The sequence below is a fragment of the Anthonomus grandis genome, chromosome 1 (genome assembly GCF_022605725.1).
Source record: "Anthonomus grandis grandis chromosome 1, icAntGran1.3, whole genome shotgun sequence".
Taxonomy (NCBI): Eukaryota; Metazoa; Arthropoda; class Insecta; order Coleoptera; family Curculionidae; genus Anthonomus; species Anthonomus grandis.
In genome coordinates this window covers 2,380,440-2,408,000 of record NC_065546.1, presented here as the reverse complement: position 1 = coordinate 2,408,000, position 27,561 = coordinate 2,380,440, and the positions used below count along the sequence as shown (strand labels likewise).

General features: G+C 31.5%; 2 protein-coding genes and 1 non-coding gene across 11 annotated transcripts in view; all 3 read left to right on the top strand.

Annotated features, from left to right (window-relative positions):
* Positions 1-27,561, top strand: part of LOC126745345 (titin) — a 139,601-nt gene that overhangs the window by 15,974 nt on the left and 96,066 nt on the right. The gene's annotated exons all lie outside the window — the stretch shown is intronic.
* On the top strand, positions 5,595-5,687 carry Trnay-gua (transfer RNA tyrosine (anticodon GUA)). The gene is made up of 2 exons: positions 5,595-5,631; positions 5,652-5,687. It is a non-coding gene; the product is annotated as a tRNA-Tyr (tRNA).
* On the top strand, positions 22,780-25,935 carry LOC126745457 (uncharacterized). The gene is made up of 3 exons (XM_050453318.1): positions 22,780-23,082; positions 23,495-23,912; positions 23,979-25,935. The coding sequence occupies exons 2-3, from the start codon at positions 23,495-23,497 to the stop codon at positions 25,805-25,807; spliced, it is 2,247 nt and encodes a 748-aa protein (XP_050309275.1). The 5' UTR covers positions 22,780-23,082; the 3' UTR covers positions 25,808-25,935.

The following is a 27,561-nucleotide window of genomic DNA, read 5'->3' as shown; positions in this document are numbered from 1 at the left end:
TTCCAATAAACAGAAAATGCTGCAAGCTTTTTATAATAAAGAATGAACGTTTTTAAAATATTCTAATTGATCAAGAATTATTAAAAAAAAAATTAAAAGCTCGGTTATCATCTAATTTCATTAGTCCTCCCAAGTAGCAGAAATGACAATTAAGATTATGCACTAAAAATATCACAAAGGTGAATTTTTATATTGTTGATGAAATACCTAATTTTTAAAATCGTATAAATAATACAGGGTGTCCATCTACAATCTGACACATTTTAACTACTTATAAGTCGAGAACGGAAAATGACAACAATGTGCGGTTTGCACAGAACGTTATCAATATTTTTAAAGTTTTTTTTGACAATGTTGCCAAGTGTCAAAATTTACCTGAAATAGGAGGAAAAAAATTGATGATTTTCAAAGGCCGATTTCTCAAAAATTTTAAATGTTACACCCTGCACTTTTTAATTTCACATGAAAGCCTGTTAAATCCCCTGTGCGAAAATGTATAAATTGTCTTAAATTCATTATTTTTTTTACAGAGTCAATTTTAGTAAATGACACCTTTTTGAAAATATTCCTAGAATACATATTCGGTGATTGATGAACATTTTCTGGTAATTGCCTATGTATCGCTTTAGCATGATCGTAATTAAATAATTTGCGCTATTGCCATGTCTATAAAAAGTATTTATTCTATGTATTAAATTACAACCAGTTACAACAATTTAAACAACAAACAATTGATGAAATTAATATTAATTTATAACTAATAAATTAGCTACTGCATATGACCCCCATTTTGCTCGGAACACAAATGTAGACGGAGAAATAAGTTGCCGAAGGCGTTTTGTAGCATTCGCGGTGTAATTTGGTTGAAAACGTTTACTATGTTGTTGCGCAGTTCATCCAAATTTCTTGGGGTTGGATTGTAGCAACGGTCTTTTACATATCCCCATATACAAAAATCTGGAATGGTTAGATCGGGAGAATAAGGTGCCCACTCGATTGGACCTGCTCGCCCTATACATCTGTTCCCAAAAGTAATATCTAGGGAATCCCTTGCGACCCTGTAGAAGTATGGTGATGCACCGTCTTGCTGGAAGTAGACCGTGTCTAAAATTCCCTCCTGCTGAAGTTGAGGATAACAAAATGTTTCCAACATATCGGTGTAATTGTTCCCATTCACTGTTGATTCTTGAAAAAAAATGGCCCATAAATTTTAGATTTCAATACTGCACACCAAACGTTCAGCTTAGGAGAATCTCTTTCAAATTCGTTATACACTCGAGGATTTTCATCTCCCCAAATTCGGCAGTTATGCTTATTTACTCGACCACTGATGTGAAATGTTGCCTTATCAGACATTATTAAATTGGTAACCGGCTCATTTCTAAAAAGATCTAGTAGTCTTTCGCACATTAAATATCTTTTTTCAACGGCGCGATTTTCTATTTTTTGGAAAGTTTGAATTTTATAGGATTTAAACTTAATTATTTTTAGAATTTTATGTACTTTACTTTTTGACATATTTGTATTTTGAGCTATCTTCCTAATAGATATTTGGTTATTGTTTAAGGACAACACTTCTTTTACCAGCAAAATATCATCCAACAGATTATCTTGTGCATTTAGGTTTGTTCTAACTTTTCTTTTAACTGTTCCCTCCTGGGAAAATTAGCATACCCAATGAAGTATAGAATTGCGTGAAGGTGGAGCCCTTTCAAACATCAGCCTAAATCTTCTTCTCGTCTGCGTAACTGATTTTCATTCACTAAATAATAACACGCAACGTGCCTTTCCCAGGGTGGTAAACATATACATATAGAAATAAAATTATTGGGACTGCCCAACGAATGACGTTAAAAAGATTTGGCAGTAGTTAAAGCACACAAAACAAATTGTGCAACTCACAGCCTCCTTGACAAGCTACAATTGTTATTGTTGTCACTTGATACCGAGAATGTTATTTAATAGGTATTTATTGTAAGAAAATTTTCAAAAAGGTGTCATTTACTAAAATTGGTTCTGTAAAAAAAAATAATGAATTTAAGACAATTTATACATTTTCGAAAAGGGGATTTAACAGGCTTTCATGTGAAATTAAAAAGTACAGGGTGTTATATTTAAAATTTTTGAGAAATCGGCCTTTGAAAATCATCAATTTTTTTCCTCCTATTTCAGGTAAATTTTGAAACTTGGCAATACTGTCAAAAAAAACTTTTCAAAAAATATTGATGAAGTTCTGTGAAAGCCGCACATTGTTGTCATTTTCCGTTCTCGACTTATAAGCAGTTAAAATGTGTCAGGTTATAGATGGAAACCCTGTATTACAGAATAATCCCTTATTATTTTTAGGTTTTTTTTCCTCTTGGGGTTCGACCGACGTTGATACATCTATACTACCCAGCCTAGCATCTCGCTGCCCTGTACCAGCCGGTACAACTCTTTTACCTTTTTTTCTCTTTTTATTGAACCTGTATAGTATAATGCTTTTGGGTCTAGTGGTCCTCCCCACTATTTGTTGCCATTTGCGAAACAAGGCCTTGCAATTGCGACTTTTCCTGGTTCCTTTTTGCACAATTAACTATTAAGGTCTTCATTATACAATCCAATTCTGTTCAGGTGTTATTTAACGGCCCAGTGTCCGTTCTGGTACCTATAAGTGATCTGAACTTGTTCCTCCCAAATATAAGGAGGTCTCTCCTCTTTTTTTATCTATTTTAAAGTGCATAAACGTATTTTCTCTCTTCACCTGTTTCATTTCTGTTCGCTCACTGGATGTTTTCTTTTCACCCAGCCCCTCATACAAGCAAAAATATCCAAATTTATGGAAAAAAGCAATAATCAAACCTATTGCAAAAAATTCAGTATCTAAAGAATACAAGGATTTAAGACCAATCAGTAAATTGCCTGCATTGCCCAAAGTATTTGAAAACCAGATTTCTCATTTTGTTGAAGCTTATAATTTAATTCCTGATTGTCAGTCAGGATTTAGAAAGAATCTTAGCGCGTCAACACCCAATTAGCAATTTTTCGACGCGACAACGTTGCAAATTGCGACACAACGTTGCATTGTTACGTTGTCTTAACCGTAGGGACAACCCCGTTTTACACTAATTTGAAATAGATTTTTTTGGTTGTCTCAACGTTACACAGTAATTACCCGTTAACTTTCTAAACGCTTTTGCAACGTTTTTAGAGCTACTGATTTTTGGACGGATAGACGCCATAACGACAGAAAAATTAATTACTTTTTTAGCAATAAGCTAATAGATCAAGCAGCTACTCCAAAAATACAACATTTTTTAATCCATCGTTTGAACAGTCCTTATTAATATTTGTTTTGTATGTAGTTTAATATAGTGAATTATACGGGTAAAATAATAATTTATAAACGGAACATAGTTTACTGTGAAAAGATATTATTATATTTGTTAAAGATTTTTAGAGAAGTTTAGTTTAATTGCTGACGAATCGACAGATAACTCGTGCATCAAACATTTGTGTTTAGTGGTTAGAATGGAAATTAAAAATAAAATAATAAGATAATTTTTTGGATCTGACCGGTGGCCGAAACTACAGGAGCAGCTCTTTTTCAGAAGAGAGGTATATTTTTTTTTAATTTAATAAGAATAGCACATTTAAAAATCATTATACTTTTAGGTTTACAACTATTTTTCAACTAGCCCGAAAAGAATGGAAGAATTAAAGGAATTTCAGGAATATGTATGTGTTGCTCCACTTAAAATCCTTCATCCAAGCCAAACCCGTTGGCTTTCATTGGAGAGTGTGGTGAAAAGACTGTTAAATCAATATAATGCTCTAAAACTTTATTTTACGGACCAAACTGCCAATAATATTACTCAGGCAGATTTTATTTTAGAAACACTGAATAGGGATGAAAATCGACTTTATCTGGAGTTTTTATCTCATACTTTACCAATCGTCAATAATCTAAATAGTGAATCTCCAAAAATTCATATTTTTTACAAAGAAATAGCCAACGTAGTAAAGAGAATTCTATAATATAGTCTTTTAGTAATAATATAGTCTTTTAGTCTATTAATATAGTCTTATAGTCTTTTATATAAAAGACGAGAATATTAGCTCTACAACTATCGATAAAATAGATTTTAAAAGCCCCAGACATTTTTTACAACTGGATGAAATGTATTTCCCAGGAGAAACAAATTCAAGCAGTTTTAAGAAAGAGCTAAATTAAATTCCTTAAATTTTTATATCAAAAGTATTCAGCAAATTTATACAAGATTTTCTCTTAAAGATTCTATATTTGACAAAATGGAATTTACAGATCCAGAAATTGTTAAATTTCGAAAGACCAGATCTATCGGTCATATTTCCAAACTTGCTTGATGATAATATACAAGGAATTGATAATGAGTGGTTGCTCTAAGGAACTTTGAAATTGATTTTAAGACTGATAAGTCGCATGACATCTATGAATTTTGGAAGTATATTGCAAAAATAAGAACTTTAGATAATAGTGGTCAGCGTTTTCTAAATCTAACAAAAATCATCTTCAATATACTTACTTCCACTGTTTCAAGTGCTAATATGGAAAGAGTATTTTTGGCCATAAATTTAAACAAAACAAAAGAAATAGGTTAAAAACTTCTACCATTACAGCAATACTGCAAACAAAAGATCTGGTTAATAAAAATAAATCTATTTGTTCAAATTTCTCAATAACAAAAGAAATGATTAGAAACCTTAGCCAACAGACTGACTCTGATTAATATTATATTTTTAAATATATTATTCTATATAATAATAGATATAATCTTTAAGTTTTTAAAATAGAACATGTTATCATATTATGTGTTTTAACCCATCCATAAATAAAAAATCTTCAAAATATTGTTAGTTTTTTATTTCCTGGGGCAATATATTTTATTCTTTTATTTTAAAATATTTTTTTTAAATAGCAATTTAAATTTAATTTAAAATCAAGGTAAAAAAATTACGTTGTAATAAATGAACACCCTGCTAGAGTCTTATTAACAACAGCGCCATCTCATGCTTTTTTTTAATCTCATGCTTTTACGAAATATTTCTCATGTAAATATTTTTCGACACCTGGGAACACTGCTTGACAGTCTGTCGACTCTGTCGTAGAAAAGTAAATGTTAAAAATGTATTCTCGTGTGTTGTGAATTAATAAAATCTTAAATATTAATCTCAAGTATTATTTGCCTACCAATATTCACAACAAAGTATAAAACATAAATATCATATTATATATATAAATATATCGATAGTATCGTCTTCAGACATGCACTAAACAATTTTTAGTAAATTTTATTTTCTTATTATTATCGATCGAAATGATTGGAAACTGGGCTCGGTAGCGTAATTAGCGCAATTCCTATCTTATATTATATTATTCCTAACTTATCTATGTATGTACCTAGTGAAAGATTGTTCTATATTTTCTGGAAAATCTATTTTAAATCGAATATTATGATTCTCAAAGCATATCAGTGTTCACACAATTTAACCTTTATATTAAATATTTTTCAATTATATCTCAGTATAATAACTACGTACGGCTCATAACCCTCCTATCTGTATTTCGTTCTCAACCTTCGATAGCTCAGTTGGTAGAGCGGTGGACTGTAGTGGAATTTAGTATTGCGGACATCCATAGGTCGCTGGTTCAAATCCGGCTCGAAGGAAACTTTTTTATTTATTGCTATAAATTCTTTTTATATTTACACTATTTTTTTGTTATTATTTTAATATATTTATTTTGTAATGTATTAAAGATTTTCTAAAATAATGATAGTATGTAATTATTTTGTTTTTGTGCGTTAGTATGGTAACCCACGGCTCTAATATGAATGTAAATTACAAAAAAAAATAATTTTGTCACGTTAACCCTTTATAGGTTTCTGGTACATATGTATATGTACTACTTGATGTTTCAACAAAATAATAATAGATGGAGGTGTATGGTGCTTCTTAAAATGTAGGCATAATATCTACTAGCGAGCAGTGGTCTATTTGTATACCACTGTAGGTTTTGTAGTCACCAGACGAGAGATCCTATACTCTTAAACACCAAAATAATACACTTGTTAACGGGTAACAATACTTTATTGTACCAATCGTACAAGAAAACAGCTACATAGCTTAGACACGTGGAAGTCAACGACTTTTACAACCAGTCTCTGTCACGACTCAGGTGCAACTTAATCCGCCATAATGGATCGAATCCATCCTGACAATTGACAGCCTCCACTCCACTCTCGGAGTGAGTGAGAGGGCGATACAAGTCCCCACACCACATTTACTCTCAGCTCCATCTAGTACAAAATAAGTACACTATTCGTCTTAAAGTGGTACAAATACACTGGCATTTTTAAAAACTACAGTGCTCTTAGAGAGTTTTTTAGAGTTTTCGGCCTTTTTTTAATGTGGTAAAGGTTTTTTAGTGGAAATTTTGATATAGATGGTAAGTACAAACTAGTTAGTTATAGATTAATTTACAAGTTTTATTATGCAAGTATAAATAATCTTTGTTTACGACGAATATTGGTAAATGTTAATTTTTAGGTTATAATAAACATTTTCAATGACCTGATATATTTTGTAGGAAATACTTATAACAGAGTTTCTACTACTTTAAACTAGTGTGGTATATACCATAGTAAATATTTATTCCAACCACGGATGAAATATCAGTGCCGCTACAATGTTTTTTCCAAGAAACAAAAGGAGGTGATTCAGACGCTGATGACGAATTGCCTCTTTCTACATTTGCGAATACTTCTTCAACCCGATTTTCAAGTTCAACTCTCTCTGATCAATCTTTTCTAAGTACTTACGCGGATGAAGGTGAGATTGGAGAAGAAAGCGCGAACGAAGAAGAAGCAACCAAATTTGCCGAAAAACCGGAAGAAGCTTCTCCTAGAAATATAAATGAAGAGGAAAGGGATGAAACAAGCTCATCAGATGTTTCGGATGAAGAGGCGGGCCCAACTACACAAAACAATATTATTGTTATAAAACAATAATATTGTTTTGTGATAACTACCTAATGATAAGAGTTTATTTGTTGTAATATGGATGGAGATTGATTTTATGTATTATTAGAATATAACCTGATATGAAAAAAGTCTAATGATATACCAAATAATATGTATTTCTTTAAGAATTAACTTTTTTATTCACTGTTTTAACTTTAAATAAATAATAAATGCTATTTTAAGTTTTGTTAAACAAATCAGATACAAGCAAATGCAATATGTTTCATTTATTATAAATAATTTCTTATAATATATTATGTGGTACACATATGTACCACTAAACATATTGGTTAGTAAGTTTACGGAATGGCTCTCTGGTACAAGTATGTACCACCCCATAACTCAAAATAAAATCAAAAAAACTTTCTTTTCACACTTAAAATTTTTTAAAAGGAACATACTTAGAAGATATTTTTCAAAATTGTCTGTATTAAGTAACCCCCAGAGTTCTGCCCTATAAAGGGTTAATGATAAACATTACATACATATATGTGCTATATTTTTAAATTAGTCATAGTTTTTGGGGTATTTTTGGACATTAACTTTTCTTTAACCGGACACTATATACGTATTTTTTTAAATCTCTTGAGCTTTACCAAGATATAGCACATGTTTATAATTAACGTGACAAAATTATGTTTAAATATGTCGCTGGATTCAACGCAAAAAAATCTACAAATATTAGTTTCTAATACTTTATTAATATGTCTGGCAATAACAGAGTTATTTGCAATTCATTGATGCTGCTTTAGTTACGAAGATTAAAGTAGACAACAATAATTTTCGTAAAATCGTTCAAAAATGGTCTACATAAAGCCATCGCAGAATTTAAATTTGACATAAAATTATTGAAAATAAAATGGCTAAAACTATTTTCATAGTAGACCCTTTCCATTTTGTTAACATAGAACTGTACCTATAACATATACATAAACCCTTATCATTCTGTTGAGAAAAACCTTTTAAACTGTAAGTGTATAATTTTAGGTGATTTTAATATTCGTGAAAGAATGTAAACAAGTCAACAATACAAAGTTTAATTTTAAAAAAGCCCTATGTACAGAACTTATGTTTAAGAACAGAAATTGGTATAATGTGTATAAATGCTATGAAGGAGTTTTATAGCATAATGAATGGAATTTTTTCCCAAGTGGGAAAGACCTTTCCTGTATGGTACAATGGCGAGATCATTAAAAAGATCAAAACCAAGTAAAGATTTAAAAAAAAAATTAGAAAATCAGAAATAAGCTTTTGGTGGGATAAGTACAGACAAATAAGGCAAAAAATTAAAATTAAAATAAAACATTTATATGATGATCATTTAAGTAGAATAGGAGCAGGTTTATTTAGGGAGCCCAGGTTTTTTTGGTCCCATGTTCGTAATCAAAGAAAAGAGTCTGAGTTTCCATCTCAGATCTCCTATAAGGATATATATGTCCATATCTGGCACAAAAAATATTGCTAATATCTTTGCAACATATTTTGGTTCAGTTTTTGAAAATGAATTACCTGTGCATCAGTGTAAAGTTCCTTGCGAAGCATACTTTTGTAGAAGGAAATTTTCTGCAGAAGTTAGGGGTTCCATTAAAAAACTTAAAGGGAACCGATCTATTGGTCCTAATGGTCTGGTTATATAATAAAGGGATGTGGTGATTTTTTGGTACCGTCTTTTTTATTTATTTTTAACCTTAGCCTACAGACATTAACTTATCCTGATCAGTGGCGTATCAGTAAGGTAATTCCATTGTACAAAAAAGAGGCTAAGCATGAGGTGATAAACTATAGACCTGTTACCGTTCTGAATGCTGTTTCTAAAGTATTTAAGATAACTTTATTTCATAGATTATATGCCGATAGAGAAAGCTTTTGATATGATTCGACATCCATATTAATTACATCTCTTTATGAAAATTATGTAATTACAGTTTAATTCAGTTAATTTCTACCTATTTAGAAAATAGACATCAGTATACACACAACCAAACTTATATGGAATCACCCAGTAATTTCGCAAAATGGAATTTATTTAAAAAAATAGTCATTGAGGATTAAAGGGCACTTTTTCAAAACCAAGTTTATTAAAAAAATAATAAAACTGATTACAATTTTCACAATAATAGAACAAAAAACAAAAAGTGTAGATTTCTATAAAAATGATTTTTTCTGAATATGACAATTTAACAAGAAAGTTAATTTAAAATTAAATGTTAATAATCAGTATTGCCACCTCTAGCATCGATGCAAGCACGAATTCGACGAGGCATGCTATTTATCAAATTGTCAATGTCTTCTTGGGGAACATTTGTCCATTCCTCTAAAACCGCTTGAATAAGTTGCTCAGTGTTACCAGGAGCATTCTGGCGAGCTCTAATCTTTCTTTTTATCTTATCCCATAAGTGCTCTATAGGATTAAGATCCGGTGAGCAAGAAGGCCACTCTAAAACGGCAATACCTTCCGTTTCTAAGAAACATTTTGCAACTCTGCTGGTATGTGGAGGGGCATTATCTTGCATAAATAAAAAAAAATTGCCAAAACCACCTCGCCAGAGCCTAACTACAGGTTGCAATACCAAATCTACATACCTTTGACCTGTTAGGGTTTGTCGAATTGGAATTAAAGGAGTTCTTTCACCAATCATAATTCCACCCCAAAACATTACAGTACCTCCTTTGTATTTCGGGATAGGTTTGGCAGCACGAAGTCTAGCTTGTCTCCCTCTACCTCTTAAAATGCGAATCCGCCGGTCATCGGATCGTAGTCCTATTCTGGTTTCATCCGAACATAAGACATTTTTCCAATTTTCAATATCCCAATTTTCATGCTCCAAACACCAATTTAAACGGTCAATTTTATGTTGCCTTGAAAGTTCTGGAACCCTTAACTGTCTTCTGCTAAATAATTCCCGAGCGCGAAGTCTTCTTCTAATAGTTTCGACAGAAACACTCACACCCGTAGCTTGTAAAAGTTGCCTTTGAAGCTCTGGATGAGACGTTGTGGGATTTCTTCTTGCTATTTGAGCTAAAAAGCGATCCTGCCCTTCAGTAGTTGCTCTTTCACGACTTCTCCTTGGTCTGTTTTTTAAGGTTCCCAATTCCAGAAATCTTGAATATGTTTTTGAAACAACACCTTGTGTAACCCCCACCGTTCTAGCTATCTGCCTTTGTGACATGCCTTGTTCTGCCAGAGCAATAATTCTTCCCCTCTGAACTTCCGATAGCCCAATGTATGGCATTCTTGTTTAGTTTTCAAAAATAAATAAATTATAAATTTGATGCGACTTGCAAGTGAAACAGTAAAATCGACACTGCTAGGTAAAACATTATTATTTATTATTAATCTGCCTGTCCTTGAGAGTAAATACTTGTACTTTTTTATTGCTTGCAACAAAAAATATCTTACTAAAATATTTCGTATTAATACAAGGTGATTCCATATAAGTTTGGTTGTGTGTATAGAGGTTAAGGGCGCCAGGTCTGATGTTTACACTAGTACCTCAGGAGTTCCCCAAGGTTCCAATTTGGGACTTCTGTTATTTTTGGTTGCCATAAATAAGATTACTTCTGTTTCTAATGATTCACAAAAACTATTTTTTTCAGATTATTTTAAGATTTACATGGAAATTACCTCTCTAGAGTGATTGCATCTCCCTGCAGAATGATTTAGATAGGGTTGTTGATTGGTGTAATACAAACTCATTTCATTTCAATAATAAAAAATGTTTAGCAATGTCGCTGACACTTAAAAAAATTATTTATAGCTACAATATTAGCGGTACCCAGGTTGAACATTCCAGCAATGAAAATGATTTAGGTGTAATTATTGGCTGTAATTTAGCTTTTACCGATCACATTATTAGCACAGTTAATGAGGCATACAAAATAATGGGTTTCGTTATTAGAACTGCCAAAAACTTTAATGTTGAGTGTTGTATAAAACTGTTTGATAGTCTGGTTTTATCGAGGTTAGAATATGAAAACAGAATTTGGTCTCCACAATATGACGTGTGTATTAAAACCATAGAGCGTGTACAAATTTTTAAAATATATGTTTTTTAAAAGATTTGGAGATTACTATCCCTAGAAAATCGGCGCATTAAAACATACTTAGTGTACATTTATAAAACTTTGACAAATAAGATTGATGCTCCTGTAATTATGGCAATGTTGCCATTCTTGTTGGGGATACCAGACAAAGAAAATTTTTTCATCTTGATTGTCCTAGAACAAATATATACAAGAACTCACCAATATATAGAATGTGTGATTATTTTAATACTTATGCCTTTGACCTGGATATTGCTATTACAGATTTAAGAAATTTTACAGAAATTATTGACATTAGACTTTTTGCTTCTCAGTTTCAGGCCTGATATGTGATAATATAAATATGTATATTTTTTCCTAAATATGGGTAGTTCAGATAGTTTAGTAATATTTTGTAGCGTATTGCTTAAAAAATATTTTACTTCATTTTTCTTACATTTCTTGAAAACTTTTAATGCAAGACCATATTTATTTAATAAAAATATATATGTATATATAAATAACATAAATAACACCTATACGCGCACCTACTCACTAATTAAATGCAAGTCACCAGCTATAAAAACCAATAACAACAAAACCACAAAGCGTTTTCCGATGTAAGTTTAACAATGAAAAATTAAATAGATTCAAACGTGTGTTTTTCAAAAAATAAATCAATTCATCTGTCGTATGCTGGTCTAGTTACATCATTGTTCGCAAATACGAAATTAGAGATTATTCCGATATAGCACAGCATCATTTTGACACAAGGTTCGTAGGCGGTTAAATAACGATAAATGACAATCTAATTCAAAATAATGCTACCAGTTTATCCGTCTGTATTTTATTAATTAACACTACGGTTGATTTATATCGGTTTAAACTACGTTTTAGCACTTTAGATTTTCTGTATATAGGTAATGATTTTATTTAGAAGTAGATATTAGTCATTATAGATATAAATCATTTTGTTAAATATTCCCTAGTTTTTTTTTATGGATGAAATAGTGTTATATAAGAGATGTCCAGGCACACATTTAGAAGTGAATCGAAATATCAAAGTAATTTCTTTCATTTATGACCAAGAAATATATGGAACTGATGATTTTCGTCAAAAAACGTTTCATAAGAAACATATAATTTCTAGAAGGAAATGGACATTTTGCTTATTTTTTATTAAAACCCATCCCAGGTTAAATTAAATTAAATTAAATTGTCGTAAATTTGTATTTAAAAAAGGATCAAATTTTTTCTTTAATTTTTCAAAATTTCAATAAAGGACATGATATATTTGCAACTATGTATATGTTACCGCTAATATCCAAAATCCACTAATATGCATAATAACTACACATATTGGGAATCATGCGTAAACACTAAAACCGTCGGTGGTTATGCAAAATAACGGCGCGTATCAGAAATTATCGAAAGCTACTAAAATCATCAGTAATTATGCATATTTTTAGTAAATATTGATAATAACTGACACGGAAATAGGAAATATGCATAGTATTGATTCTCGGAGTACTTATATTAGCTTTATTTGGCTGTGAACCGAAAATTGGTCTTGCAACTGAAAATGTATCCGCCGAAAGTATTCAAGAAATTGTTACAATTAAAATTCTTAAGACGTCCAATTCAAAATATTCACCATGCTTAATAGGTACTAATGTAACTGTTCCTATTCCGGATATCGACTGTGCTCGCGGATCTTTCCCTAATGTAATTGCTGTTGTGATGGAAGTAGATGAAGATAATGAAAATTATAAACTTGGAACAAAGGATGGGATATTACAGCAATTATATGTGCGCTCTCAATTTGAACCATGCTTAAATTCGGACTTCCCTCATACTCGTGATGTTCCCACTACAGTGAACTCCGGTTATAACGTACCCTCTAGGGTGAATAAAATTAGTACTTTATAACCGGAGGTACGCTATAAAAGAAACCCAAAAAATAAATATGTAAAGATTTATTTGTTTTAATTAAAGGACTAAATTAACAAAAATACATTCTAAGTATTAAATACAAAAAAAAGATATAATATTAATATGTAACATATAACATTGAAATAGAATAACGTGTTAATAACAATAACGTGTTATTGTTGTTTGCTGTTTTTTTTACACAATTTGAAATTCTCGATGTGCTTCTCAACTTTTAACGAGGCTTGTAAAATTGTATCATCAGATCCGTGATCTGTATATTGTAAGAAATTCGTAACAGTTTTAATTGCACAAAGTGCTTCACAATAACTTAGAATGGGTTCGTTCACTGGTCCATCATCATCGCCGCTTTCGTTATCGGAACTTAAATCATTCGTTGAACAGTTTGATTCTATAACTTCGGCAATAATGTCGCAATCCGTTAAGGTCTCCGTTGCTACCAGATTATCGTAGATGGTCGTAAAATTATCTAGTCCAGGAAGATATTTTTCTACAGTAGTTACGTCTTGGCAGTGATTTTGCAACCAATAACTTAGCGGAATATCCCAGTCATCATCATCATCATCATCAACACTTTTATATTTCTCGTACCACTGATTCAGAGGCAAGTCATCATCTGAATCGAACTCTTCGATCGATTTCACTAGACCAGCATGTCGAAAGCAGTTTTGAATCGTTTTTTGTGAAACCTCAATCCAAGATTTCGCAATTATTTTTATCGAGTCTAGAATTGTTAGATTGAACGTTTCCTTACTATCCAATGCTTGAATTAGGCGATACATAAAATATCTACGGTAATAGCAAAGTATATAGATTTCAACAAGTAGAATCACTTCTTTGATCGCCTCAAAATGCCGCCTTTTTTTAGGGGGCCTAAATCACTTGTAAACTACGCCGGCACCCCTCGCATGACAGGATACAAGTCCGTCCACAAAGTTCACATTAAAAATGCGTTTACGGGGGGCAATAAGGAAAGTATTAAGTTTAATAATATTATTGGGTAAAATCAAGGTTTTTTTATTTTAAAATATTTTGATGAGTTTTGACGCGTATTCATTGTGACACATTAAATAAACAACAACTAGGTAATAGGTAATATATTTATATATGCATCCAGTCGCCATTTTTTCTTTGCTTTTATTTCTGTTTATAATACTAATAAAACGCTTAAATTTGAGTAAAAACCTTAGGAATGTTGTTAAGAAAACTAGAATCCCCTAAAAAACCCTTTAATCTTAATAAAGGTGTACCTAATATAAAGGGTGTAAACCTAAATGTATACCTTAATTTCTGACTAGTTAAGCTGAATTTATACAGACAAATAGAATAAAATAAGGCCTTATTTGACATTTATGCATTTAAATAGCAAAATAAAATAAAATAAGAAATAAGGAATTACCAATCACATGCCAGGTATATTTCAAGAAATTGACCAATTACATACCAGGTACATTTTATCTCTTTGTCTTTCAATGGGTTTTCTGACCAAAACGCCGTGCGTTTCGTTTTCAAATAAAAATAAAATATTAGCTGCATTTTGTTCAACTTCTTATTTTATTTTGCTGTATAAATGCGTTATGGGGGTTTGTGTAAATTGAACTCTTATTTTAGTCTTATTTTATTCAATCCAGCATTATTATTCTCAATAATAAAAACGTAGGGTTGTACCGAATTATCTTTATTTTTTTGATTGACCTGGTTACTTAAGAGGAATCATTTGGTTCAGACACTAAATTTAGACACCCTTTATTTAATCCTTTACTTGTTTGGGGATTTTCCCAAAATCCACTTTACCTACTATGTAGGAATATAGAAACCTGGACGTTTATTAGAATGACGTTTATTTCTACCTGGATGTTTACTACCATTTATTATTAAATGGAATATTAATTTGTTGAATCACAGTTAACTGATCAAAACACATGTCATTAGTGGGAAACTGCAAAAAGGAAAATAATTAAAAAAAAAAACACTTGATTTATATGTAGGTATATGCATATATTTCTTATTTGTTAATAATCGTAATTGCATTACAATGCACACTTACTATTCTATTACACAGTAAAAAATATTAAATTATAAACAATACATATTTATTTAGAGGAACTATGTACGAGTATAATTTTAAGTCTTATTCTAATCCAAAAAACATTTGTACAATAATTATAAATTTTGCAGTATTTTCAGCTTCGGGTTTTCCTTCTTATTTCCTGTTCTAGTTTTAGTTATTTCTCTATTTGCAAACTTTAGTGTATAATAGATTCTTACTCTTGTAAATAAAGCATATAGCTCTTGTAAATAAACATATAGTCCAAAGGAAAACTCGAACAAGGGTGTGAAAATGGTATTTTTGCACATTCTTCTTTTAAATAAATGCCTGCATTATCTTTTACACAAATATTATTAAATTTTTTCGTAAAAACATCCTCTAGTAAGATTATGTATTCATTGAAGCTCTTTGGGGGTACAATCCCTCAAATCGTCCCTGATTACCCTCGTAGGCTTTTTTTTCACAAAAAATTGTAGTTTTATCATGCACATCATCACCTCTGCAAAAATTAATACAAATATCACAACTATGTTTATGTCACAACTAAGTCCGTAAAACTAGCACTAAATGACAGAATATTAAATTCACAAAAACAAAAAATATTGGCACACTCGGTAAACGTCGAAAATAAACTGAAGCGAGTCAACCCTATAACCACATTTCGTCGACGAACCGGTATAAATCGATAGATCGATAAACTCCGATAGGCGAGAGGGGCGGCGTCGGCAGGTGCGGATGGTTAGTCGAAAAGGGTCGAGTGACTTGACTGTGTTAGACTGTGGTAATAGGTTTTCAGGCATTTTATTGTGCCTTGATCCATTGGTTGTATGATAGAAGTGCAATTGGGAGGCAAAAATTCTAATCTGATATTTGTCAGATCTACATTCTTTGGATGAGCTGCACAATTGTCCACTAGAAGCAATATTTTTCTTTTTTGATGTCTTTTCATGCACCTCGGTCGTTCGTATTTACCAATGACAAGAAGTTTACATTTTTCACTACATGTCATATTTGTACAAACCCAAACGGTGTATCTTAGCTTTGATTGTTTGCCTCCCACACAGTTTTCTCCTCTAAATTTCAGTGTACGGTCTGGAGTCATCTTGTAAAATAGTCCGGTCTCATCCCCATTAAAAATATCTTCACAGCTGTAATTTTGTGCAATACCTGGCCATTTCTCGATTAACCAGTTCACCACAGCTTCCCTGCTAACATCTCCTGCTTCACCGGACACTTTGCCGATATTGATGTTGTGACGAACTTTAAAACGCTCGAGCCAACCCGTAGAGCACTTAAAATCTCCACCGTGTAATCTCTTAGATAAATCTTCCGCTTTTGCTTTTAAAAGTGGTTCACTTATAGGAATATTTTCGATTCTTCTCACCTCAAACCATCGAATAAGAGCTTGATCCACATCTGGGCGTACGGGATTCCTAATTTTCTTAATTCTTTGCGATTTATTTTCACTTGCTTGCTTGATTTTTTCACGATTGCTCCAAATTGTAGAAACTGTTATTTTTGCCATATTTTTCCTTCTCGCAATTTCCGATTTGTTAATGCCACTTTCAATACTTTTAATGATGTCTATTTTTTCTTTCAAATTTATAGCTCTGCGCTTATCCGTCATTTTACCAAAAAACTACTAAAACTCGCACAATAACACGCAATATCCAATCGAAAACTACCGGTCATCTCATTTTGCATGTTCTAGCAGCTACATACTGCTTCTGGTATTAATCAAGGTTATCAACGATGCATTTGCACAATTTTGCCAAAATAGTACCTGCCGCTGTAAAAAAATCGATTATGCAATAGTAAGAGCCATCCAAGCTCTTCTTGTTATAATAAATAAATACTATTATTTTATAATTTTTATGTAGTCGTTTGTTACGGTTATGATTTTGTTTTATTTTGATTTTTAAATCTATGCCTAGCATATATTTATGTAGAACTATATACTGAATGTCATTTAAAAGTATACTTACTCGTATTATATTTCTATTTTATCATCACCTGCATTGGATTTCAAATTTCACGTTACTTAGTTAATGACATTACATGATATTATGCTTAATCCCTAACATAAGAAAGATATTGATAGTTTCAGTATGTATGCATAATTTTTAATTTGGACAGTGACTATGCATAATAACCCATGGTTTTAGTGTTTACGCATAATTCCCAATATGTGTAGTTATTAGGGTAAGGTATCCTAATTTGGACCACTTTTCAAACATCTATTGTATTACACATGTTAATAAATATTTCAAAATTTTATTATAAAAATCATTTACTAAGTACTGTTTATATTCCAAAAATTCACAAATAATAGATACATGGTACTTTATAATATTTTATTTTTCAAATGAAAAAAATATAAACAAAAGTCCAATTTGGGATACCGGTATCCTTAATTGGACCATTAGCGCCCTAAATTGGACCGATGTTAAAACCTATATTTAAACATGAGGAACGCGAAAAAAGATATATATTAGCATAACATAAACTAATATTCAACGTTTTTTAACTGATAAACTTAACCTAAATGTAAAAAATCTTTATTATTATGTAATATTAAAAATCATAATCTTAAGTTTTACAGTTTGAACAATAAAATATCTTAGTTTTTAGCGATACATTGACACATTTTGCATGAAACCAAATTTTACATTTAAGACACTGGATCATTTCTTCGACTGATTCAGACTCGCATATTTCACAATACCAGCTGTGCGATTTAGCTCCACCTAATTTTGCTACCTTTTTTTATCACTAATCTTTGAAAAATTTAAAGTAGTTTTAACCGATTTTGCTTTAGATGTCTTAGCTCTTGCTTCAAGTTCGTTTTTGTACGGGGAACTAGTCAATTCAACTGCGTCCTGGGTGCGGCAAACTTTTGATGATTTTGATTTTTTTATAGGTAACGGCGAAATATCCTGGACTGAAATATTTAGGGAAGTTGATGCTGCTCTCTTCGTTCGTAATCCTTGCGACCCAATGACTTGCGCCAATGGAATATTATCTTCTTCAGAAGAGGATGCCTCCTGTTGGGATTCATGGTTAGAGTTTGATGCACTGTCAAACATCATTGAAGCTGCAAAATCAGATTCTTTAAAAACATTTTCATCTATAGGCCAAATGCCACTAGCACGAAAAGCGTTCTGTGCATTTCTCACTGTTGCAGCAAGCCCATAAGCCTCTCCAATTATCCCGGAAACCTGAAACATTGATACAGTTCGACCCACGTTATTTCGCAACCATTTTTGAATGCATTGTCCATAAACATTTTGAAAGGCTCTGAAGAATCCAACATCCAACGGTTGGAGTCTGTGTGTTGTGTGACTTGGTAACTGCAACAACCTAATTCCATTATCCCTGGCAATTTGTAGAGCTTTTAGGTTTTTGCTGTGGGTGCTGTGGCCGTCCAACAATAACAAAACAGAGGCCTCAGGGCTTGGCTTAACTGTTTCAATGAAATGTTTAAGCCATGTCACAAAAAGATCGCTACTGATATATCCAGTATCGCTAATAGTGACAATGCTGCCAGGCGGAGCACCTAATGAAAGTTCCTCTTGAAAACGTTTCCTCTTAAAAATTATCATGGGTGGTACAAACTGCCCTGCTGCACTTGCACAACAAACCACAGTAGTATTTGCCCCCCTCTCTCCACTAGAAATGCTCCCAATTTGATGTTTTCTCTTCTTGGCTAATATTTTCTGACAATGCCGTTGTATGGTTGAGCAGCCTGTCTCGTCGACGTTGAATATGCGTGTGGCGGTCAATTTATCCTCTTCACAGATTTTTTTTTAAAAGTTCATAGAATTTATTAACTCGTACTTTGCTAAATCCTGCAGCCCTTGCCATTGATGTTTTCTCCGGCTGCCGTAACGATATTTCTTTATGTCTTGACATGAAACCATAATACCACTTTTTGCCTGCCATACGTTTATCTGTGTTGGAATTGTGTTTCTTGTTGCCAATTCAAATGCTAGTTTGCGGACGTCTCGTATGCCCATCGCGAACATTCGCTCTTCGAAAATCAAAATATGCCTAGCCAATTCTGCTTCAACTTCTTCATTAAATACACTAAACCTGCCCATTTTTTTAATTGAATTATTTGCCCGTTTGTTTTTCTCTTCGAGATGTCTTTTTAGTGTAGCTTTAGGTACTTTAAACAACCTTGCACATTCATTAAGCCCATAAGAACCATTACGAAAAGCGGAAATAGCACTGCTTAAATCTTCTGTGCTCCACTTGCCGTATTTACCACGTGATGACATTCTGAAAAAAAAATATTAAGAACTAAGTAAATGGAAGTGGTTGCCTAAATTGGTTGTCCAATTTAGGAACCTCGTTCTCAAAACTAAACAATATCAAATTTCACCCACAACGGATTTTACCAATTTGGAGGTTAGGTCACTAAAATAACCCCTAAACTATGGCCTCTTTAATGAATCTTGAGAAATAATGATATTATAAATGTTGTGATTACTTACTTGAACGGTAAGTACTAGTATATTTGTATCGGAAGTTAAAAAATCACGAAAACACTAATATTTCCTCAACCGTTGTTTACAGACGCACACGTGTTGAAACTCTAACAGTTTTTGAGGTGTAGTTTTAGTTAGCATTGACAGATGACGCCACTTGTGGTCGGTTTGCTCAAATCTTCAAAGGTCCAATTTAGGAGCCGGTCCAATATAGGCAACCTTACCCTATGCATATTAGCGGATTTTGGATATTAGCGGTAACATGTATATTGAGGGAAAATGTTGGTTCCATCTGAGGTCTACCAAATTTGATATGAAAAATGTAAAAAAATATAATAATTAATGTAACCACGGTAAAATAAAATGAATAAAAAGAATTTTTTTTTAAATATATAAATTTTTTTGGAGGTTTGGATGAATCCTAGATCCGGAAACATTGAAAACAACTGACTAAAATAAAGATGATTGTTATATGTAGTTAACCTGATAACGCCATAAAATCAATAGTTTGTATCATTTTGAGATGTTACCGTAAATCGTACTATACAACCAAATTCCATGTATATTGGACCAGTTTGTAATAATAATCTAGAGTCTTTCTAATTTTAGACGAAAAATAGATTTTCTGGATCATCCATGGATCAATCCCATAGCGGCGAAATAAATACAATTAAATTAATTTTTGACTTTGGTTTTCTCTACTTGTAGTAAAGCTCTTTGTATAGATGATGAGAATTGCCAAAAATTTATTACTTTACTTGTTTGAGGCATTTAGTTCCATTCCAAATGAAAATCATGAATTTCGATTTGATTAATAATGTTTGCAATTTACTATACTTCGTAATTAAATTATGATTTCAAAATTCCAGTATGAAAAAATACGAAAAAGAATAAAGGAGTGAAGAAAATTGAGTAAAATTAATCGGAAATTGCATCGTACCTCCGAGTATCAAAAATAATCATAATAAAATGATAATTTGTATCTTCAGTTTAAATCAAACAATCATATGGTAGATCAAAAAAATTATGTACCTACTTGTGCACTCATTTAAGTAGAAATTTAGTTTTAGAATTTTCTTTTTCCTTACTTCGTAGATCTACGTTTAACATTAGACACTAACTTTTGAATTTTATAACATCATTTGTCTTATTTTACAAATTGGAAAAAAATATAAAATACATTATTAATATATTTCATAAGCAATTTATAAAGCAAAAGGGAAATTAATATTTAATGTCAATGTGCTCATAAAAGTTTTTCGAATTTGAATTTAAATTTTTGCAAACTATTATAAAGACCTTAGAATAAAAATCCTTGCATTACCCTTGTATTCTTAACCATTAAGGTTTTCATAATTTTTTAACATAAACCTGAAATATCTATTAAACCTTGTCCATCACACTATTTGTGCATTCATTTGACCTTGCCCTTAGCCTATATGAACATGTGGCATTGTTTAAACGAAACTGACAATTAAATAGAAATTAATGCAGATCAACAAGTTCGTAAAAAAAGAATGGCGGCGCCGTAAGATAAAAACAAATATATATACATATATATATATATATAGTTCGTTTTATTACAGCATCTTATACAACCATATTAGGAGTTTCACCGTGACTACTTTTTTATTATTGGAACCTTGCTTATTCCTAAATTCATCACGATGCAGATCAGTAAACATATGTTCGGTTTTTATGGGTAAATTATAATACTCTGGCACAATATGGCATTTCGATTTTAAAATATTACAGTAAATTGTTTTTTATTAACTATGACTGGTCTCTAATAAACCTAATTTTTATACTGGTTTAAACTTTTCAAGAAAATCACTCAATGAAACTGTAATTTGAAGACTTGACAACGGAAGCAAGCAAATCCGCAAATAATTTCTTGTTTTGTTGCAATTTAATAGTATATAAGCATATTTTATATGCCACAGAGGTCATTTAGTATTTATTGTAAGGCTCTATTCTATAATTTTTATGTTTGCATTTTTTTATAACGCATCTAATTTTAATTTTTCGATTTTTCTGAGCCAGCACCCAAAAAGGCCCTACCTGTATAACAAATCACCTGCTCTTAATGAGGAATTCTTTATATGAATTTTTTTTTTAAATCTAAGATATTTCAGATAATTTCATTCCAGTTATAAAATGGTAATATAATATAATATATTAAATATAAAACCTACAAGTTTCTTCAGAAATTCATTTATTTATTACTGTACATGTTCACTTACAAATATGGAATAAATAAAAGATATCTGTAGATGTCCTTATCCATTCCTGGTAGACGTCTCATGCAAAACTAATTTGTGGCTCAAATGTAGTATAATACAGGGTGTCCATTTATAAACTGACACATTTTAACTGCTTATAAGTCGAGAACGAAAAATGACAACAATGTGCGGTTTTCACAGAGCTTCATCAATATTTTTAAAGTTTTTTTTGACAGCGTTGCCAAGTTTCAAAATTTAAAATATTGATGAAGTTCTGTGAAAATCGCACATTATTGTCATTTTCCGTTCTCGACTTAAAAGCAGTTAAAATGTGTCAGGTTATAGATGGAAACCCTGTAAGAACATTTATTGAATTTTTTGAAAACATGCCTGGTATTGGAATAATATATTTAAAAAGTTAATTTCTTTAAATACGTGCCCCCCTTATACATTTTGTAATCGATTGATCACTTTTTGTTTCAGCGTCTTCACAATTTTTAATATTTCTTTTTTACTTATTCACATTAAGTCATATCTCTTACTCACAACCTTCATCACAATCAATAAATTTATTTGTAAGTACAATCAATCATCATTCAAATTTTTTTACGATCAATAATCACAATGAATGGAAATCTTCTATGGTAATGAAGAATATGAAAATTGTCTTTTTATTATTTTCAGAACAACATAAAAAGACAAATGGGTTTGAACTTTTACCGAGATTGCTTACCCTGATCTGATCTTTGTTTGATCCAAACAATAATAATCTTTAAAAAAATATTCTCCATCAAAGGTGCCTAATATAATCAAAAAGTAATATATTCAATTTGAGAAGTGAGGCAAAATGAATTTATATTTCAGCAATATTTGTTGAGTGCTAATGCATGAATTTTAATATGTGTTGTACTCAATGATAAGTTGTTTTTTGTGACTTAAAAATCGTTTATGCTTCTTGCTATGTGAATTGGATGTGAGGTCAAATATAAATAATAATAATAATAATAGTAAATATCGTCGCCCAGATGTTAAAACCTCGTAACTCAAAATATATCTATTTTGAGATATTATGTGGTTTACCGTGACTAGAAATCCATATTTCATCGATTTTAAAACCAAGTAACTCCATTAGTTAATAAAGATCATGCGCTGTCCTAAATTTAAATTCCTCGTATCTCGCGAAAGGAAAAATTGAGGTGTCAAAACTTCGTATCTTCTTTTGTTTTCATGTAAACACGTGTGTTGGTTTACGCGGCGTTTAAATGATTTATTTTTATGTGTTTTGATTAAAAATATTGTTAATTAAGGTAAGTACTAATGTTCTAAATAATGTTGTGAGTGTTAAGAATACGGTGTTTTAAATGGTTTCTAATTTTATGATTTATAAAGGCAAGTTTAAGTAAATATTATTTTGAGGTTAGGTTGCAAAACTTTAGTTAGAACCATTTTTTACTATAACATGTTACTTAATTATAAATCTCTTATACTTACTTTCACTTTTACTAGTTTACAATAATTTATTTAATATTTAATAGGTATTACTATATTATTATGTTAAAAAAAATTGAGATACGAGGTTTTTAAACTTACCTACAATACTAAAAAATAGGGATATTGTGGAGATACAAGTTTTTGCTATCACATAAAAAGTACTATTTTCACAATAAATCAAACAAAACATCCATTTTCTTAATTTTTAATTTACTTTATATATTACAGATGTCTTCAAGAAATGAACAAATGAGACAGTTGAGTTTAAAGGGAAAGGTTATGCATAAATCTGGTATCGGTACTCTTGATGCCAAAATTTTTGATTATTCGAAAATGGAGGATAATAGCTTTATCGAACCTAATACACAAATTCTAAATTTGACCGTACAATCAGAAGAATTATCGAAGCCTAGCTCATCATATAATAGTCTAGTACTTTTACCTTCTGAAAATGAAAATTTCTCGACTAATGGTTGTTATACTGAGCTTACGCCGGTACCTAATGTTATTATTGAGGATTTAACAGTAATACCAGAAAATCCATTATTAAAAGGTACTGAAGAAATGCTTGTAATATCCTCTGATAAATTAAACTCTAATCAGGAAAATGCATTCAGTGATTCAGGATCTAGTTTTCGACCATCAAGTAATAAAAAAAAACAAATTTTTTATTAATATTAAAACAAGCTAATTAAATAAACCTTACTTTTAGATACTGACGGGCAATCGGATGCATCCTCAGATGACTTACCATTGGCAAGCCTAATCAATGGTAAACCACCGAATAAGTGTGATCCTTTAAAGCCCGGTGCTAAAAGGGCGAAGAAAGGAGCCGCCGATCCACTTACATGGCAAGTAAATAAAACTAAGCATCAACACATGAAGGGCAAAAAATACGTAACTTATAATAAAGAAAAAGATGGTGGCAAGAGCAGAGTTGAACGGAAATCGCGACAGTTGGGAAAAAGATGTGAATCAAAAAAATGTCAAAAATCTAAAACAAAAAGGCAGTGTGATTTAATAGGCGAAGAAGAAATTCAGGAGTTATTTCGACGTTTTTGGGCCGACATTGACTGGAAACAACGTAAAACTTATGTTAATGTAATTGTAACTCAATGTAAAATAAAGCAAAAGACTACTAAAAATAAAACTAGAAGGCAAACAACGTTTTTTTATCACTTGAAAATTGAAGAAAAGTTGCTTCCAGTCTGCAAGAAACTATTCTTGTCTACTTTAGAGCTGGGTGAGTGGAGCGTCATTAACTGGATAAAAAATAGTAATGCTGGAATACCAAATATTACTGAAAAATATTCCAAGAAAATTAAACTGGCTAATGAGGAAAAACGTGAAGAAATTCGGAACTTCTTTGAAAAACTTCTTAAACTGCCCTCTCATTATTGGAGGGCTTCCACGAGCAAATTATACCTGGAGCCAATGTTTCGATCGTACTTTGAAGTTTATGAAGTTTACAAGAAAGAGGTTGAAAATCCTAGTGGCAAAGATGTTTTTGTGGCGGAAATGAAGAAACTAAACATTGATATCTTTCAACCACGAAAAGATCAATGCGATCTTTGTTTTTCACACAATTTGGGTCATGTCGATGACGATACCTATAATAAACACACAGAAGAAAAAAATAAGGCAAGAAAAGAGAAGGAAAAAGATAAAGAGGATGTTATTATTCAAAAGTCTGTTACTGTATTTACGGTCGATGTGCAAGCTGTACAGCTTGTGCCACAATTGCAGGCAAGCATGCTTTATTTTAAACAAAACTTAGCATGTCACAATTTTACAATTTATAACGTGGTCACAAAGGCTGTAATTTGTTACGTCTGGCATGAGGGCCAGGGTGGCATGGAAAGCAACTGTTTTGCTACATGCTTAATTGATTTTTTAGATAATGAATTATTTAAGGAAGCAAAAAATAAACCTATAATATTTTATAGCGACGGCTGTGCGGCACGAGACAGGTATGCTTTGCTTTCGAATGTACTGCTCGATTATTCTATTCATACAAATACGGAGATTATGCAAAAATATCTGGTTAAAGGACACTCACAAATGGAGTGCGATAGTGTACACTCAAGCATTGAAGCCAGAAAAAAAAAGCGAAACATCTATTCCCCATCCAATTATGTGCAGATTATTGAAGATTCAAGACGACATTCAAAATCAGGACCATACAAAGTAAAATACGTTGATCATACATTTTTCTTAAACTTCTCTGATCTAAAATATTTTAACTCGATACGTCCTGGGAAAAGAACTGGTGACCCTTGTGTTACAGATATTAGAGCACTAAGATACACAAAGTCTGATGGCATTCAGTATAAGTTAGATTTTGAAGATAAGTGGATTCCACTTCCTTTACGAAAAATGCTGTTAAATGATAATAAAGCTCACAAGAATTTATATAATAATTCCCTGCCAATTTCTCGCGATAAGTATAATAACTTACAAACACTTAAATCTGTAATTCGTAGCGATTATCACTATTTTTATAATTCATTGAGTTTTTTTACGTTATTTAGCAATAACTAAAGTTAGTTTGCTTTGGGCTAGTTTGGTTTAAGTTAAAAAAGCTTATTTTTGTTGTATAATTTTTTTTGCAAGCAAAGCAAATTATTTTGCTTTTAAGAATATCAATCCCATTATTTAAATAATGTAGAATAATCAACATTCAACCAAATAAAACAATATTTAAAAATTAGTAACACGCATCTTATTTAATTCATCAACATTTATTTTAAACTCTTTGTATCAAATGTATCTTTAGTAAAAAAAATATGCGGGTCTTATCATCTTAAGTACATTTCGTAAGTAACATTAAACTAATTGGCAAAATTTTAAATCAAACAAAAAATCGGTAAACATGTGATAAGTTTTTTTCATTTTCTGAAAATTGTGGTTTTTTGAGATACAAGGTTTCAACATCTGGACGACGACATAAATAATAGAGCTCAATTATACATGCAATTAGACGCATAATTTTTTATTCAAATTTTAGCTATACTCTATTTCAGAAGTGTATAGAGCAATAAACTGGGGAATTCCGTTCTGTTTGGCTACATTTCGTGGTAGTTCATAGGCGCAGGTACTTATAATATTTATGAATTTAATTTTCACGGATTAAATGCCTTTATTTTGAAAGAGATTAAATACTAAATAAATACTTTTAATCCTTTTGTATAGGTACCTATCTTTTAACGCTTTGTAACATGCAAAAATGGGGTCAGATAATATATACAGACTATAAATACTTTTAAATCATATTTTAAACGTTAGTAGTCACTGCTACGCTGTAGTGTAATCACAATATTATTATCCCAATATTTAAAAAATGGAGGTATTAAGTCCAACGAAAAGATGTACTAAAAATTCTCCACTATCGCTGAGTGAAAAAGTTATTATTTTAAATGTACATGATTGCATAAAACACGATTACCCTAGTTTTACTGTGCAAGAAATTGTTGAAAAATGTTCTCGAATGAGTGGAATTGGAAAGTCCATCATTTTCAAATTGTTGCGGGAAAGAAAAGTAGCAGGTCAAGTGGAATCTCCCAAGCAAAAGCCAGGACGACCTACAAAAGTCCTTGATGAAAATGCTAAATGTATAATTCGAAGAAAAGTTCACTCTTTTTATTTTAAAAAGGAAATACCCACCCTAGACAAAATTTTAATGGAGCTTGGCCGAGATGACAGTATTCCGTTGATAAGTAGAAAACTTTTATGGAAAACTTTAAAAAATATGGATTTTGCCTGGGAAAAGCATAACCGCAAAGCACTTTTACTGGAAAGCGATGAAATTGTTTGTTGGAGACGACAATACTTGAGAAGTATCAAGCAGTACCGCAGGGAGCAAAAGAAAGTTTTTTATCTTGATGAGACGTGGATTAACGAAGGTTATATAGTCCAAAAAATGTGGCAAGACAAAAATATAACCAGTGCTCGCCAAGCTTTCATAGAAGGCCTGTCTACGGGTATTAAAGTACCTTCTGGAAAAGGAAAAAGACTTATAATCACACATATTGGAAGCGAAGAGGGATTTTTAAAAGAAGGTCTGCTAACCTTTGAGTCGACTCGCACAGGAGATTACCATGAAGACATAAACTCAGACGTTTTCGAGGACTATTTTGGTGAAATGATAAAATTTCTTCCGGCTAATTCGGTGGTGGTTATGGATAACGCAAGCTATCATTCACGGCGAATAGAGAAGACGCCAACTTCAAGTTGGAGAAAGCAAGAAATTATCGATTGGCTGACTACAAAAGGTATTGCGTTTGAAGCAAATTTGA